The 13,570-nt window shown below is 39.0% G+C and overlaps 1 protein-coding gene across 11 annotated transcripts in view; it reads right to left on the bottom strand.

The window, feature by feature from the left end:
* Positions 1 to 13,570, bottom strand: part of RBMS3 (RNA binding motif single stranded interacting protein 3) — a 721,711-nt gene that overhangs the window by 616,325 nt on the left and 91,816 nt on the right. For 2 of the 11 annotated variants that reach the window (XM_065666142.1, XM_065666143.1), the window contains exon 1: positions 71 to 158. The exons of 6 other annotated variants lie outside the window; for them this stretch is intronic. Coding sequence is in view for 1 of the 5 variants with exons in the window: in XM_065666141.1 (XP_065522213.1) it covers positions 71 to 153 (83 nt within the window). In the remaining 4 variants the exon portion in view is untranslated. Of the gene's footprint in view, positions 1 to 70; positions 312 to 13,570 lie in introns of those variants that run through there. 3 more of the 11 variants (XM_065666141.1, XM_065666145.1, XM_065666146.1) reach the window with 3 other exon arrangements.

Here is a 13,570-nt window from a genome sequence, read left to right as displayed (position 1 = left end):
CTAAAATCACCATCATCACTCTTCCTTTTGAAAAAGAAGGAACATATGCACAAAACACTTAAGGACTCACCCTCTGACACAACTAACACAAATCCTGATCACAAGCTCCCTCTCTGGGCTAGTAGAGCTCTCTGACAACACAATTTGAAACATCTACACCAAGCAGTACCCAACTCTTTCAGGGCCCACAGCAAGGCCCCTAAATTAGCTCTTAGCTAATTTTATATCTAACACTCCTAACTTCCAACCTATTTCTACTCCTTGAAAACTGTCTTTCATGTACAAAAAAACCCTCCCAACTATTAATAACTAATTAGGACTGGCTGCTTCAATTACATGCTTTCTCAAGCTGTTCCTTATGTCCTTGCACCTCCTTCTCATTCCCTTCACCTGTGAAGAGAGATTAAACTCACACAGCTGCAGGTGATCACCAGTCATTTTAAAAGACCAGCAAACTTCAACAAAAAAACTTTAGAAAGATGCAATAATTTTCCTAGCAAAGTGTCCTGCTGAAGGTAATAAAACTGCTAACTGGACATGTGAGGTTTGGTATCTGAGATGGAAGTTACAGAAGAAAAGGAGAGAGGAAAACTGGTGGCCTGCACACTGCTGCCCAGGCAACAGTTGGTAGGAGATGATGAAATCTGTAGTTTCAGGTGCAAGGTGTGCTTCAAGCACTGAGGCTGAATGCGAGTAACGCTGATGAAACACCAGACCACCTCCAAATCCGAGTGAGAGTAAGAAAAAGTACTTTTCATAGCAGCGGTGGTACAGATAAAAGAGCAAATGATGCAGTGTATGTGCAAAGCTGCTGTTCTATACACAGATTGAAGGAAAACTATTCTCAGAAGATACTACTGTTGAGCACAGTAGATAAGAGATCTAGAAGTCACACAAAAAACTTTTACGAGGATACATGGAAATTTGAGTACAGCTTAATAGGAGAGCTCATAAAAAGGTAAGTTATTACTTCATACTTGTGTTAAGGCTATTAACAACTGTATACAATACAAGCAAAGATCATACACAATCAATAAATAATTTCTCATTCAGCCAAAGAGAGCTTCCATGTAACGCCACACTGCAAAATTAGAGAAGAAAAGCAGAGCATGGAGTAAGAGTTACAACTGTCATTATGTGAGACTGTTTCAGTGCACAAAGAAGTGGTAAATGCACCATCTCTGGTAGTGCTCAAGGCCGGGCTGGACCTAGCCTGGTTGTTGCCCAATCTGGCATCATGGCCTAGTGTGAGGCACCCTTCCCATGGCAGGGGGGTTGGAACTAGATGATATTAAGGTCCTTTCCAACCCTAACTATTCTATGATTCTAAAAGAAGGAAAAAAAAGAATATATATTGTTATAACCAAGCCAAGGTTTAGAACTTGTTCTACAGCTAGATAAGCTTACAAAGCCTTCTGACGGGCATGACAATTCATCCCATTAGCTTGAAAAAGTATCTTAAGATAGGAAGAATTACTGTCCGGCAGTACCTGTCTCTTTCCATCCACTCACTGGACAGAGAGGCTAAGCAGCCAGTTTAATTGAGACATCTAACTTTGGATGGCTAATGTTTGGTGAAATTAAATCTACCCACACTTCCTGTTCTTCCTCCTACCAAGGGACATAGACAATTTATCTTCTTCTAGGGTTTAAAGGGCTATTATGGTAGCAATTTGCTATGTAATCAGGGAACTTCTGAACTACCATGTGACCTCCTACAAACTTAATCTTCCACATGCAGCTCACTGGTAGAGATGTGAAATACTGTCTTGACTTTTAGGACTTGGACTTTATTGGCTAAGCAAGATGGGGGAAAAAGATTTTTACTTAAAAATAGAGAAAGGAAATAGAGAAAAGATAATAGAGAAAAGATAATGCTAAACATTTAATAAAAATCTTCTTTTTTTTTCCCCAGAGAAAAAACTACTTATACATGTAGTTCTTTGAGATAACCTATTCCTGCAATTCCTGCTCTTCAGTTTCCTGGTCTAAAATCTTGCTGACATTCAGCACGTATCTTGCTCATTAGTTTTACTGGAGAAGTTGCTTGTTTAAAGAATATAGCGTGCAGCTGGTTATGTGAGAGCTGACATCAAACTCAGAATATATTATGCACTGTCTAATATCTAGATTACATTTTTCTACTATTTGCTATGGAAGTTCCCTGATTTTCCCTTAGATTCAAAAATTCATTTGCTGAACAAATAATGACATCTGACAACACTGTAAGATAGTTCTTTCTTTGAAGTTTGCTTTCTTTTCTCATGGAGCTTTGCGTATCTGACTTTTGCAAAGAGGAACTAGTAATGTTATGTTGAAAAAGAACAATATCCAATGGCTGCTTATTGACAGATACAGGCTTTGGGGTTCACTTGTTTATTTTATTTCCTTTTACAGCAGGAGTTTATGAAAATAAACACAAGCAAAAAAATCAAGTTTTAACCTCTCATACTACAAAGGGCTATAATGTCCTTTATGTCTCTCCAGAAACAAATAGCGGGTGAAGTCCTTTCACATTAGCAGGTTGGAGGAGGGGGGAGGTGGGAAGAGAAGTGTTGAAGCACTGAATTTTATTTCTCTTTACTTATTGAGCTTATTCCACAACAACACAGTATAGAAAATATCAAGTTCTTAATTTCTATATACAAGTTAAATACAAAGGGTACAACTTCTCTGATTCTATCTGATCAAAAACAGTGTTTAGAGGAATTACAGAGTCTGAAATTTGAACCAGAAATACCTCTTGAAACAACATAAACTCCATACCTGCATGTCAAGCTATCCCTGCCTCTGGCTTGGCTCCAGCTATCCCATAAGCCTTGCTGATACTCTGTGTGGGGTAAGATCTGCACACTTAATGGTATTAAATCCTTCACAGCCTCTTCCTCACAAACATCATCAGAGGAGTCAGCTCAGTGGAAAGGTTCTCCCTGTGCTTCCAATGTGGTATCACACCTGGCTCCATGGGGAGACAAACCATACTGAAGCCTGTTCGTTACGGATGCTCACCCATGAAGCCATTTTCATTCCTGTGCCATAAATATATATGATTCTTTGCTTCCTTCAAATCCTCATCCTACTTTTCAACAATGCCAGTATTACACTGGAAATTCACAGCTAGTGCTGCTCTGGACATAAGACAAAAAACAAATCGCAAGTACTTTAAAGACCCATAGTTGCTTCAATACCATACAAGTAAAATGAATTTTCGAGTTCTTATTCCTCACAGTTAAAAACCCTCTAGAACTGCCTAGAAAAGTACCTGCTTTCTAGTGAGGCCAGCACTATGAAATTCCAGAGAGATTTTATGTAACTATTTTTGTTTTGTCGGAAAAACAATGACAGAAAACGTTGATCATTAGATTAATAACAGGAACATCATTTGATTACAGCTATGCAGCAGTTTTTACCACTCGATGGCAAACATTGCTGATCATGGGGTCAGGACACAAAATGAAATGTAGTGGCATTGACAGCAGTGGAATGACAGTACATGGCATGACAGTATGGTCTTCTCTTCCGTGCGAAGGGCACATGATGCATTCTTCAGCTAGCTTGGCAGATGAGTGAACAGCGTATGTCAAAGTGACATCATTGTTTTTCAGTGATGAGATGATGTAGGAGAATCATCAAGTATGATGTCCCATAAAAGTGCAAAATCAAGAACAAAGCATTAATAAAGCATCCTATCTCCATATGGTGGTCAGGGTGTATAATTTAACAGACTTACACAGGGAAAGTTTGTAAGTAATACAAATACATTTGTAAGTTGTCTATGAAAAAGTACACAGTAGGAAAACAAACTTAAGATTGTTACACAATGTCGTCAGGGATTACTTCCTCTAGCTTACAGAAATCAATGTTATGACAGGAAGAGATGGAGCAGGAGAGATATTGACTGAGCTGTCAACCATAAGAGTGCATCTCTCTGAACTTGTGAGTTTGGGCTTTGATGAAGCAAATGCATTCAGTAGATGTTTTTATAGGAAGTCAGGCACTCATTCAAAGTACTTGCATTTTATATCCACTGTCTACTTTTGGTGATCAACATAATGACTTGTAATTCTTTAGGTGAAATTGTCAAGAGTAGTATCAACCCAACAATGAATTCTTGATGGTATAGCAATTTCATAATTGGGCTCTGAACCACGGTGTAGGGCTTGTTGTGACACTGTGATTCCCCCTCTTTTTAATTTTTGTCCACTCCTCTTCACCACTTTAATATAGATATTTTGAAAAGCTTCTGAACAAAGAGAGAGATGAAAATATCCTGTCTCTGAAACTCCCTTACACTTACCAACCATGAGTTTTGTGTGGAAAACACTCCACTTCATGATCTGCCGAATCCTATTCAATTGTTAAAATTAATAATGAATGTACTTGAAACTTCAAAGTATATTTTTAAATTATGATGAAGTCCACAAGCCTTTCGCATCTCACAAACCAAATAAGAACTGTTATTACAGATTGCACTACCCATCTTAAACCACACCCACCTTAGCAGAACTGGCTGGTCAAGCTCAAGGCAACACTACTGTAGCCATTAATTCCTTCCGCATTCCCATTTGTATTGGTCAACAAAAGAGCATCATACTTGAATCACAAACAAGCTGAGCAACTGTTACTGTTGATGACAAGCAACTTATTTCTTAGGAATTTTAATACGGTGAAAGAACTTCTCATGTCTGTGGAGATGTTACTGTGTAGTCAGCACTTTCTCCCAAAGCCAGAGATTTTGTAGATAAGCTGCAAAGAGGTCAAGGAGCAACCTTCAAGTCTTTCAGGTGGAGTTCATACAAAATTGGCATCCTTATCCCATAAATGTACAGTTAAGAAATTGTAAGAAAGTCACAAGGCTCAGACACAGGTAATAAGGAGGATAAATCCTCTCAGCTTGAGTGAAAAAAAGAGAATATGGAAAAATTTGAGGCTTTGAGGTCAAGAACTCTCCCAAGCAGTACAGAGAAGGTAGGGGAGCACGTCACAGCCATATGAGAGTTAATATAATCAGAAAGTGGATTAAAAGTTAGCAGCTGCTGGAAAAGACTACCAGGTAGGAAGTAAGTACAGTATTATGTTGAGCGATATTTTATTATCATCAATCAATAAACTTATGCAACCAGGAAAAGTCGCTTAACTTTTCAGGGAACACAACAGTATTGATAATACCAGGACATCTACTCCCATTCAGAGAATGAAAAATTAAATATATGATGCATTATGAGAAAAACTTGGAATATATGACATCTTTTGTGCCCTTTGGAATCTCACCATTTTCCTGAGTAAATGAAACACTGTGGCAAAAGGAGGTGCAGGGAACTGACTATAAGACAGTCTTGTTTCTGGCAGACAGTGGAATGGGATTAGTTTTGGGAAACTGAAAGATGTGGCTTTCTTTAGAAGTTTGCATAGGTCTGCAAAAATGGAATTATGTTGATTTGAAACAATTATGTTGATATTATGTTGATTTGAAACAGAGGAATAACTCTAGGAATGTGAAAAAATTTCATTGTTCATGAGAGCTATTATCTTCTGGCAGCTATTCTGAGAAGGATATCTGTCCCATTGAAAAAGTAGGCAAGAAACATGTAAAGTGATCCAGAATCTTTCAGAAATACCATGTCTAGCATGTTAAAAGATAACTAAGTGACCACTTAGTAGGCAACCTCCAGAGATACACTATAGACAGTATCAAAAAGCATTACGGGAAGAGATGCAAATACAAAAAAACAACGGATGCTTTCATAAAGGGTGTGTGTATGTGTGTGTGTGAATCTCTCCTTCTTTTATTAATGTCCACCAAAGATAATAAGATTCAGGATTATGCTTACATTGAGGATTATAATAAAGCCAGAACAGAGAAAAGCCTTGATAAGACAATGCAAAAGACAATAATGCAGAAACTGAAGTAAAAGATGGTATACAGTAGATGTATTACTCAGAGTATTTTCATGTATTTCAGTACTGGGAGGCAAGGACGTGAATCACGAAGGTTCAGGAAAGTGTAAAAAATCTTTATTTGCAAACAGTGCAATCAGAAAAAGGTGGAGGAGGCTCTGTAATGCTCTCTGTAATAGTGAGAGAGAAAAGCAAACAACAAAAGGCTATTTTCTAGATAAATGAGTCATTCTCAGAAGAATCAAATCTTTAAAGTATTCGAAAGGCAATTAGACATTCAGGAAAAATGCTGGCAATTCCTGGTGAATTATTAAGACCAGGATGCAATAAGCTTAGTCAGATTTTTTACAACCTAAGTTTGAAAACATTCCCACAGAGTGGAAAGAGAAATCATAGTTCCAATTTCAAAATAGAGATGTATTTGAAATGGAACAATAATTTGTATATTTCTTCTCATTACAAGCTCAAAAATCCATCCTCCATACCTTCTGTAGACACAGACACATACTCATTAAACAGAGGGAACTATGAGAGACAGCAAGTATTGGTGTCTGGCAAAGAGCACGAAATTCCCGCCCAAGATTAGTCACAAAAAATAAAAACAAGCAATCAGTTGCAGTTAGATGTTGTCTCAGGAGAAAGCGCTGATATAAACATGAATAAGGTGTAACTTCTGAGAGGATTTAGGAAGAATACGTTAGTGGGTGTTTTGCCTGCAGGGAGAGGATCTGACATCTTAGAAGACTGTAGCACAAGCATGAAACTGTTTGCCTGATATGTAGAGAGAGCTTTTTAAGAAGGGAGACTGTGAAACTTCTGCTTTGTTTCCTGAACAATCCAATACTAAGGAGGGAAAAGGAAAAGCTCCACATTTTTCAGAGTCACTGGGAGAGTCTAGGGTTGGAAGCAACTGAAGCAATCTGCCTCAGCTTCTAAGCAACTGGCTGCTCTAGGAAGGACAAGGTAGGAATTAAAAAAAAAGCGTGTTTTCAGATCACTGCGCATAGGAAGAAAATATCAGGGAATATAAAACCGGGTATTTTTTTTAATGATAAGATTTTGACCAAGCCTTTTGTCAATGACATGAGGTTGCAATGAATTTGGTAGCTTAAGCACCTGGCAGCTTTAAGCTTAAGTACAGTTAAGTTACAGTTTAAGTATTAGTGTGTGGGAGGAAGAAATTCAGTTATTTACTGCTCTGACACTGGTAACAGTGGGGAACTTTGTCTTTATACTCTTATTTTCCTAAAAAACCCTAAAAAGTCACCAAAGTAAAAAAAGGGATTTGAATACATTAGCACTGGTATTTCCTAATCATCACCTGAGACAAGGAGCTGAGAAACTGCAGTGCTGACATTGCGCCGCATTTTGACTGTAGTCAGTGCTCACATAATGCAACTAGCATGGGTGACAGCTGCTGAGACTGTGAAGTGGTACAAGGTTTACTAGCTGCCAACCACCACAGTAAACTTGCTGAGCTCCTGGGTACATAAAGTACTCTCATTCTGCTGCAGGTATTTCCATAGAGAGTTACTGAGAATACAGTTAACTGACTGCTTTGCACAGGATCCCCACCACCACTATTAGTGCCCAAGCAATGTGTTATGATTTTTATAGAGAGATTCTAGTAATCCAGCTAATACTCTTTTGCAAACAGTATGCTCGTTTATCTAAAGTCTGTGAATTCCTACAGGTACTGCCTCCACCTACTTTCCTCTTCTACCAGTATGAGACTTTATGTTCTCTTTGTTCAAAACCACTGTGCTTGCTCCCTGCACTCAGCTTGCACTCCTTCTTCCCCAGACCTATCATGCAATCTAAATCCCAACACCACAGAAGGTGAGACAGGCATTCAAATTTACTGTCACTGCAAGAGGAAAGATGCGACATAGTGGCTATAGCAGCAATAACTGTGAAAATATATCATTCCAGCTCCTTCAAATGCTCCTCCCTGTACCATGATCAAGGCACACCATGGCAATAAATTCTTCTAAGAGCCCTTAAATCTATCACACTAATTGCTTAATGTGGAGTAGCCATTCATCTTTCCTGGTAACATTGCAATGCATGAATTTGCTGTAAGATTTTTTTTTTTTTTAATGTTACCTTATGATTAAAGCATGAAATAAAAGAAAAAGTAACATCACTGTCTACTTTCAGGCTAATGCTTCTTTTTGAAGCCTGGAGAGGAATCCAGGATGGAAGAGATGAAAGATACACAGAACAGTCAACAAAAAGGGATGGATACTTCCCTGCTCCCTTCACATGCATTCTTAGCACTTAAGACACTTATTTCTAGGATGCAGATTGGATAATCAACACCCATATTTTCAGAAATTCCCTAACAATCTTCTCTTTAAATTTCTTTCTAGAAGTCTCCCAGCAAATCTTCACTCATTTAGTGTACAGAGTGAATGAAATTGGACTGTATCTTAGTAGAGAGGTCAAATATCTAAAATAATAATATTCTTTAGAGTTAGTTGAAAAATATATGTGGAAAGAGACTTCAAGGAAAACATAGGCAATAACAAGAGGCAAACTTGGGATCATGAGCATGTCCTTTGTCAATTTGTTCATTTTACAGCAACCTTGCCAAATTAAGAATATTCCAAGTGCATTAGGAAAGGCTGCCCTCTTCAGACAAACTTAATAAAAGGTACCCAGAAGAAGTTCCAAGGGTCTTCAAGTTAAAATAAGAATGTGGTGAAATTCATTGTGCAGTGCAATATCAGCCTAGTAGCAACTTTCTTCTCCTTAATAACAATTTGCTGCTGCATAAAGAAAAACACTGCTTGTCATTATCTGCATATTAATGTCTGTTTACTTTGACTCACTGCAGATCCATTTACGCATTTTCTGTAAGGCTGTTAAAACTTTCATTCATATTCTGGAATACAGAGACATAAGTAAGAAAGCTATTGAGTCTGAGCTTTCCCTCTGCTGTTATATGGAAAAATAACCCATTTGGCAGTGCTGAATTTCTAGCACACAGAATTTTTCATTAAAAATTATAAACTTGCTTCTTTTCTTTAACAAAATCTGGGGTTTAGATATCTTTTGATCTCCCTAGCAATCCAAAATAGTAGTGGAAAAAAGTTTTTGTCATTGTGACTGATGTTTTATACTTGATGGCTATTTTTAACTATTTTTCCTTAAATCTTTCCTGAACAACTAGGAAATGGAGCTTACTTAGGCAGAAGGTTACCTTTCTTTTCCTCACTATTCGTCAAGTGTCTTCACAGGTGAAATAGTGGATTTTTATCTTGCAACACACCAGGTGGCCAAACACAAGGCTACCAGGTACTTTACTAGTGAATATCAATGAATGTTCCTAAGGAAGACAACCTGTATGAAGAAAATAACTGTATCTGGGTTTAGTACTGCAAATAATAGTTTCTGATGCATTTATGAGGTGGACATAAATATTTTTGGTGATGTTTTACTTTGAAAACAAAAAGTTCTACCATGGAATCTGCCAAGGAGAACCACAATACCACACCTGATACATATCTATCAACATTTTTCAAGTCCTTTGACAAAACCTGGGGCTGTAATAGGTAAACTTTTCAAAACAGTCACTGTCAACATAGCCCCCTAAAGTTGTTCTGGAACAGGAAGCAGAGACGATGCTACTCAAAGAGAAAGTATTACTAGTGATAGAAAGATACAAGGGATTTAACTGCCAGCTTGATCAAAATCTCTCCATTCATCCTTAGACAAGGTCTTTTTTTTTAGCTTTTCAGCAAAGCCTCCAATGTCATCATGTCTTGCTTAACTGCCCAATGAGTTTGTGAGCTGAGATACGGCTCTTTTTCATTGCAAAACACCTTTTTATTTGGTCTCAAAGCACTTACCCTAAGCATGGCAAATCCAGTTCATTCTATATTCTGCTCTAGAATTTGAATAGAGTTTCCTCTCTCCTTCACCACATCACACAGGCTATCTGGACAACAGGTAATATATTCTTCAAACACCGCTTTCCACACGAAGTCTCTGGAGCATGTGATACAGGCAACATTTCTGAGTTCACTTTAACAAAAAACCCACAATCTTAACTTCAGCCAGGTGGGGAAGTCCCTCTGAAGGCTTCTCTTTATTTTTTTCTCTTTCCACTCTGTTAAATAGAATTCAGCTTAAGATGCAGTTTAAGCATTACTTAAATGCTGTGTTGAACTGCGGCCTGAAACGAGAATTTAATTTCCTTAATAACTCTCAATATACCATTACTAGAATAAATGTAGAAAAACCAGACTTTCTGAAAAAAAATGTGTCTCAAGGGCACTAGTGCAAGCAAATTATGGAGAATTTAAATAATGCCAAACTATAAATCTCTATAAACTATAATATCTACCAACACTTAACCATCTGTCTTACCAGTATGCTGAGGAGTAGGTCTCATTTAAAGACTGAGATGTTAGAGCTGAAAATGAATATTTGCCTTTTAATCCCCTCTTGTACTATGATATTCAGTTTCATGTATAATTGATGGGCTGAAATTTTAAGATAGATAGAGTAAATAAATTATGAGTATTCAAAATATTGCCCTTTTGCCAGTAAAACTCTATTATTCTTCACACTGATGCAGCCACCTCTCATGCTATCTTTATTCATAGGAGCAATATTTTCTGTGATTTTAAGGTATACGCTTACTAACATGATTTTGATGGAAAACATAATCATAATTTTGTAATAATCAAAATACAGTACATTTTCATTTGAGTATTTTTCCTTCATTCAGCAGAGACATAGTGTAAGAGAGAGAGGCAAATTAGTTGAATACCAGCATTTTATATGCTATTGCTAGTTGTTGCACAATAGAATTCCTGAGCACTGTGCTGTAATTCTTTCCTGCAGTGAAACACAGGGGTGACCACATTGGCATTCCTGAATCTTCTTATGCTGTTAAATTATAAGACTGCTTGTATTATGAAGAGAGATTGGGTTATGAATTTTCTGAAGTGACAGATTCTGTTATATAAACCACTGGTGACTTTGGGAACGCCATTCAACATTTGCAGCTTTGGAATTAATTTTATTCGCCTTCTTCCCATGAGGAAATTAAAAATGTGAACAGTTTCACTGGTAAGGAGTGCAGTTTCCATGACAAAGTCACATCCCTGGGAAAACCCCAAGTACTTTTTCCAGACATAGGGAACAGAGCTGTGGGTGTGCAGAGGTACAATTCTGTCCTGACAGCAGTGCACCTGTTGAGAATCATTGAGAAACTCAAACAAGGATCCTAAAATTAAAAAGCTGCTCTACAAGACAGCCGCAGCTTAATTCCTGTAGAAGACAAGGTAACAGAAAAATAATAGAGGAAACAGTTTTCTTGGAATGCATTTAATCCCATCACATGCAAGTCTTTCCACTTCTTTCAGGCCCAGCTAGTGAGAGGGTTAGTCACGTATGTCTTTCAGAGTTACAAATGTGGCATCAAAAGTGAGCTGTGAAGTAACTGTCTGATATCACTTATAAAAGTTAATATCATATTCTTATGGAATTTGTTCATCCTCCAGGACTTCAGAAAGTAAACAACTTGAGCAGTAAGAACTCTTCTATGGACAGCAATTTTCAGTAAAAAGAATTTGAACAGGTAAATGAACACATGGAAATTTATTAATAGAGAAAGAACCTAAGAAATGGAAGTTTGTGATGGCATAAAATACAAATTCATATTGAAAGATTAGAGGAAGACAGTGTGAATTTTCTTGATTTCAGTAAGGCATTTGATACTGTCTCCCACAGCATCCTCATAGATAAGCTAAGGAAGTGTGGGCTTGACGATCAAGTAGTGAGGTGGATCGAGAACTGGTTGAAAGGAAGAAGGCAGAGAGTTGTGGTCAATGGCGCAGAATCTAGCTGGAGGTCTGTGACTAGTGGAGTCCCTCAGGGGTCGGTGCTGGGACCGGTGCTGTTTAATATTTTCATCAATGACCTGGATGAGGGAACTGAGTGCACCCTCAGCAAGTTCACTGATGACACAAAACTGGGAGGAGTGGCTGACACACCAGAGGACTGTGCTGCCATTCAGCGAGACCTGGACAGGCTGGAGAGTTGGGCGGGGAGAAACTTGATGAAATTTAACAAGGGCAAGTGTAGAGTCTTGCATCTGGGAAGAACAACCCCATGTACCAGTACAGGTTGGGGGTTGACCTGCTGGAAAGTAGCGAAGGGGAAAGGGACCTGGGGGTCCTGGTGGATAGGAGGATGACCATAAGCCAGCAATGTGCTCTTGCAGCCAAGAAGGCAAATGGCATCTTAGGGTGCATTAGAAAGGGAGTGGTTAGTAGGTCAAGAGAGGTTCTCCTCCCCCTCTACTCATCCTTGGTGAGGCCGCATCTGGAATATTGCGTCCAGTTCTGGGCCCCTCTGTTCAAGAAGGACAGGGAATTGCTTGAAGGAGTCCAGCGCAGAGCCACAAAGATGATTAAGGGAGTGGAACATCTCCCTTATGAGGAGAGGCTGAGGGAGCTGGGTCTCTTTAGCTTGGAGAAGAGGAGACTGAGGGGTGACCTCATCAATGTTTACAAATATGTAAAGGGTAGGTGTCAGGATGATGGAGCTAGGCTTTTTTCAGTGATATCCAGTGATAGGACAAGGGGCAATGGGTGTAAACTGGAGCATAGGAAGTTCCACGTTAACATCAGGAAGAACTTCTTTACTGTAAGAGTGACAGAGCACTGGAACAGGTTGCCCAGGGGGGTTGTGGAGTCTCCTACACTGGAGATATTCAAGGCCCGCCTGGACAAGTTCCTGTGTGATGTACTGTAGGTTACCCTGCTCTTGCGGGGGGGGTTGGACTAGATGATCTTTTGAGGTCCCTTCCAACCCTTGGGATTCTGTGATTCTGTGATTCTGTGAATTCAGGGATGAGACAAAGTTTCTGGGTTTTCCTTAAATAAAAACAAGAAAGCAACCTAACTGAGTCCCAAGCACTGGTTGATAAATTCACTCAAAGAAATACACATTGATTTTGCCTCTCTTCTTTTTCTAGGCTGTCCTGGGTTCAGCAGTAGCAGTCGTTTTTCTCCTTCTTACTAGCTGGTGCAGCGCTGTGTTTTGACTTTCGGCCTGGGAACAGAGCTGATAACACAAATGTTTTAGTCTGACCAAGGACTTTCTGAGCCTCATGCTCTGCCAGGGAGGAGGGGAAGCTGGGAGGAAGCAGAAACAGGACACACGATCCAAACTGACCAAAGAGGTATTCCATACCACAGCACGTCATGCCCAGGATGTAACGAAGAGATACCTGGAAGGGATAGTGGACTTCAGGGTTGGATGAGGTATCGGTCGGTGCTCGGTTGGGTGGAGTGGGGCGAGTTATCGATCAGCTGGTGTTGAGGTGTTGTATTCTTCCCCTTTGGTATTTCCTTTATCATTATTATTATTGGTGGTAGCAGTAGTGATTTGTGTTATACCTTAGTTACTAAACTGTTCTTATCGCAACCCATGGGAGTTGCATTCTTTTCAATTCTCCTCTCCATCCCTCCAGGAGTAGAGGGAGGGAAAGAAAGGGGGGAGTGAATGAACGAGCTGTGTGGCAGGGTTTAAACCACGACATAAGCAAAAGACATTAAGAACATAGTAACACCATTATTCCAAAATCTGCAAGCTTTATGGTCCTCTCAGTTACTCACCTTCAGATTTCTAACCAGAAAATGGGGGGGAACCC

Source organism: Lathamus discolor, chromosome 2 (genome assembly GCF_037157495.1).
Source record: "Lathamus discolor isolate bLatDis1 chromosome 2, bLatDis1.hap1, whole genome shotgun sequence".
Lineage (NCBI taxonomy): Eukaryota > Metazoa > Chordata > Aves > Psittaciformes > Psittacidae > Lathamus > Lathamus discolor.
The sequence above is the reverse complement of the archived record's forward strand: the minus strand, read 5'-3'. Positions and strand labels throughout refer to the sequence as shown.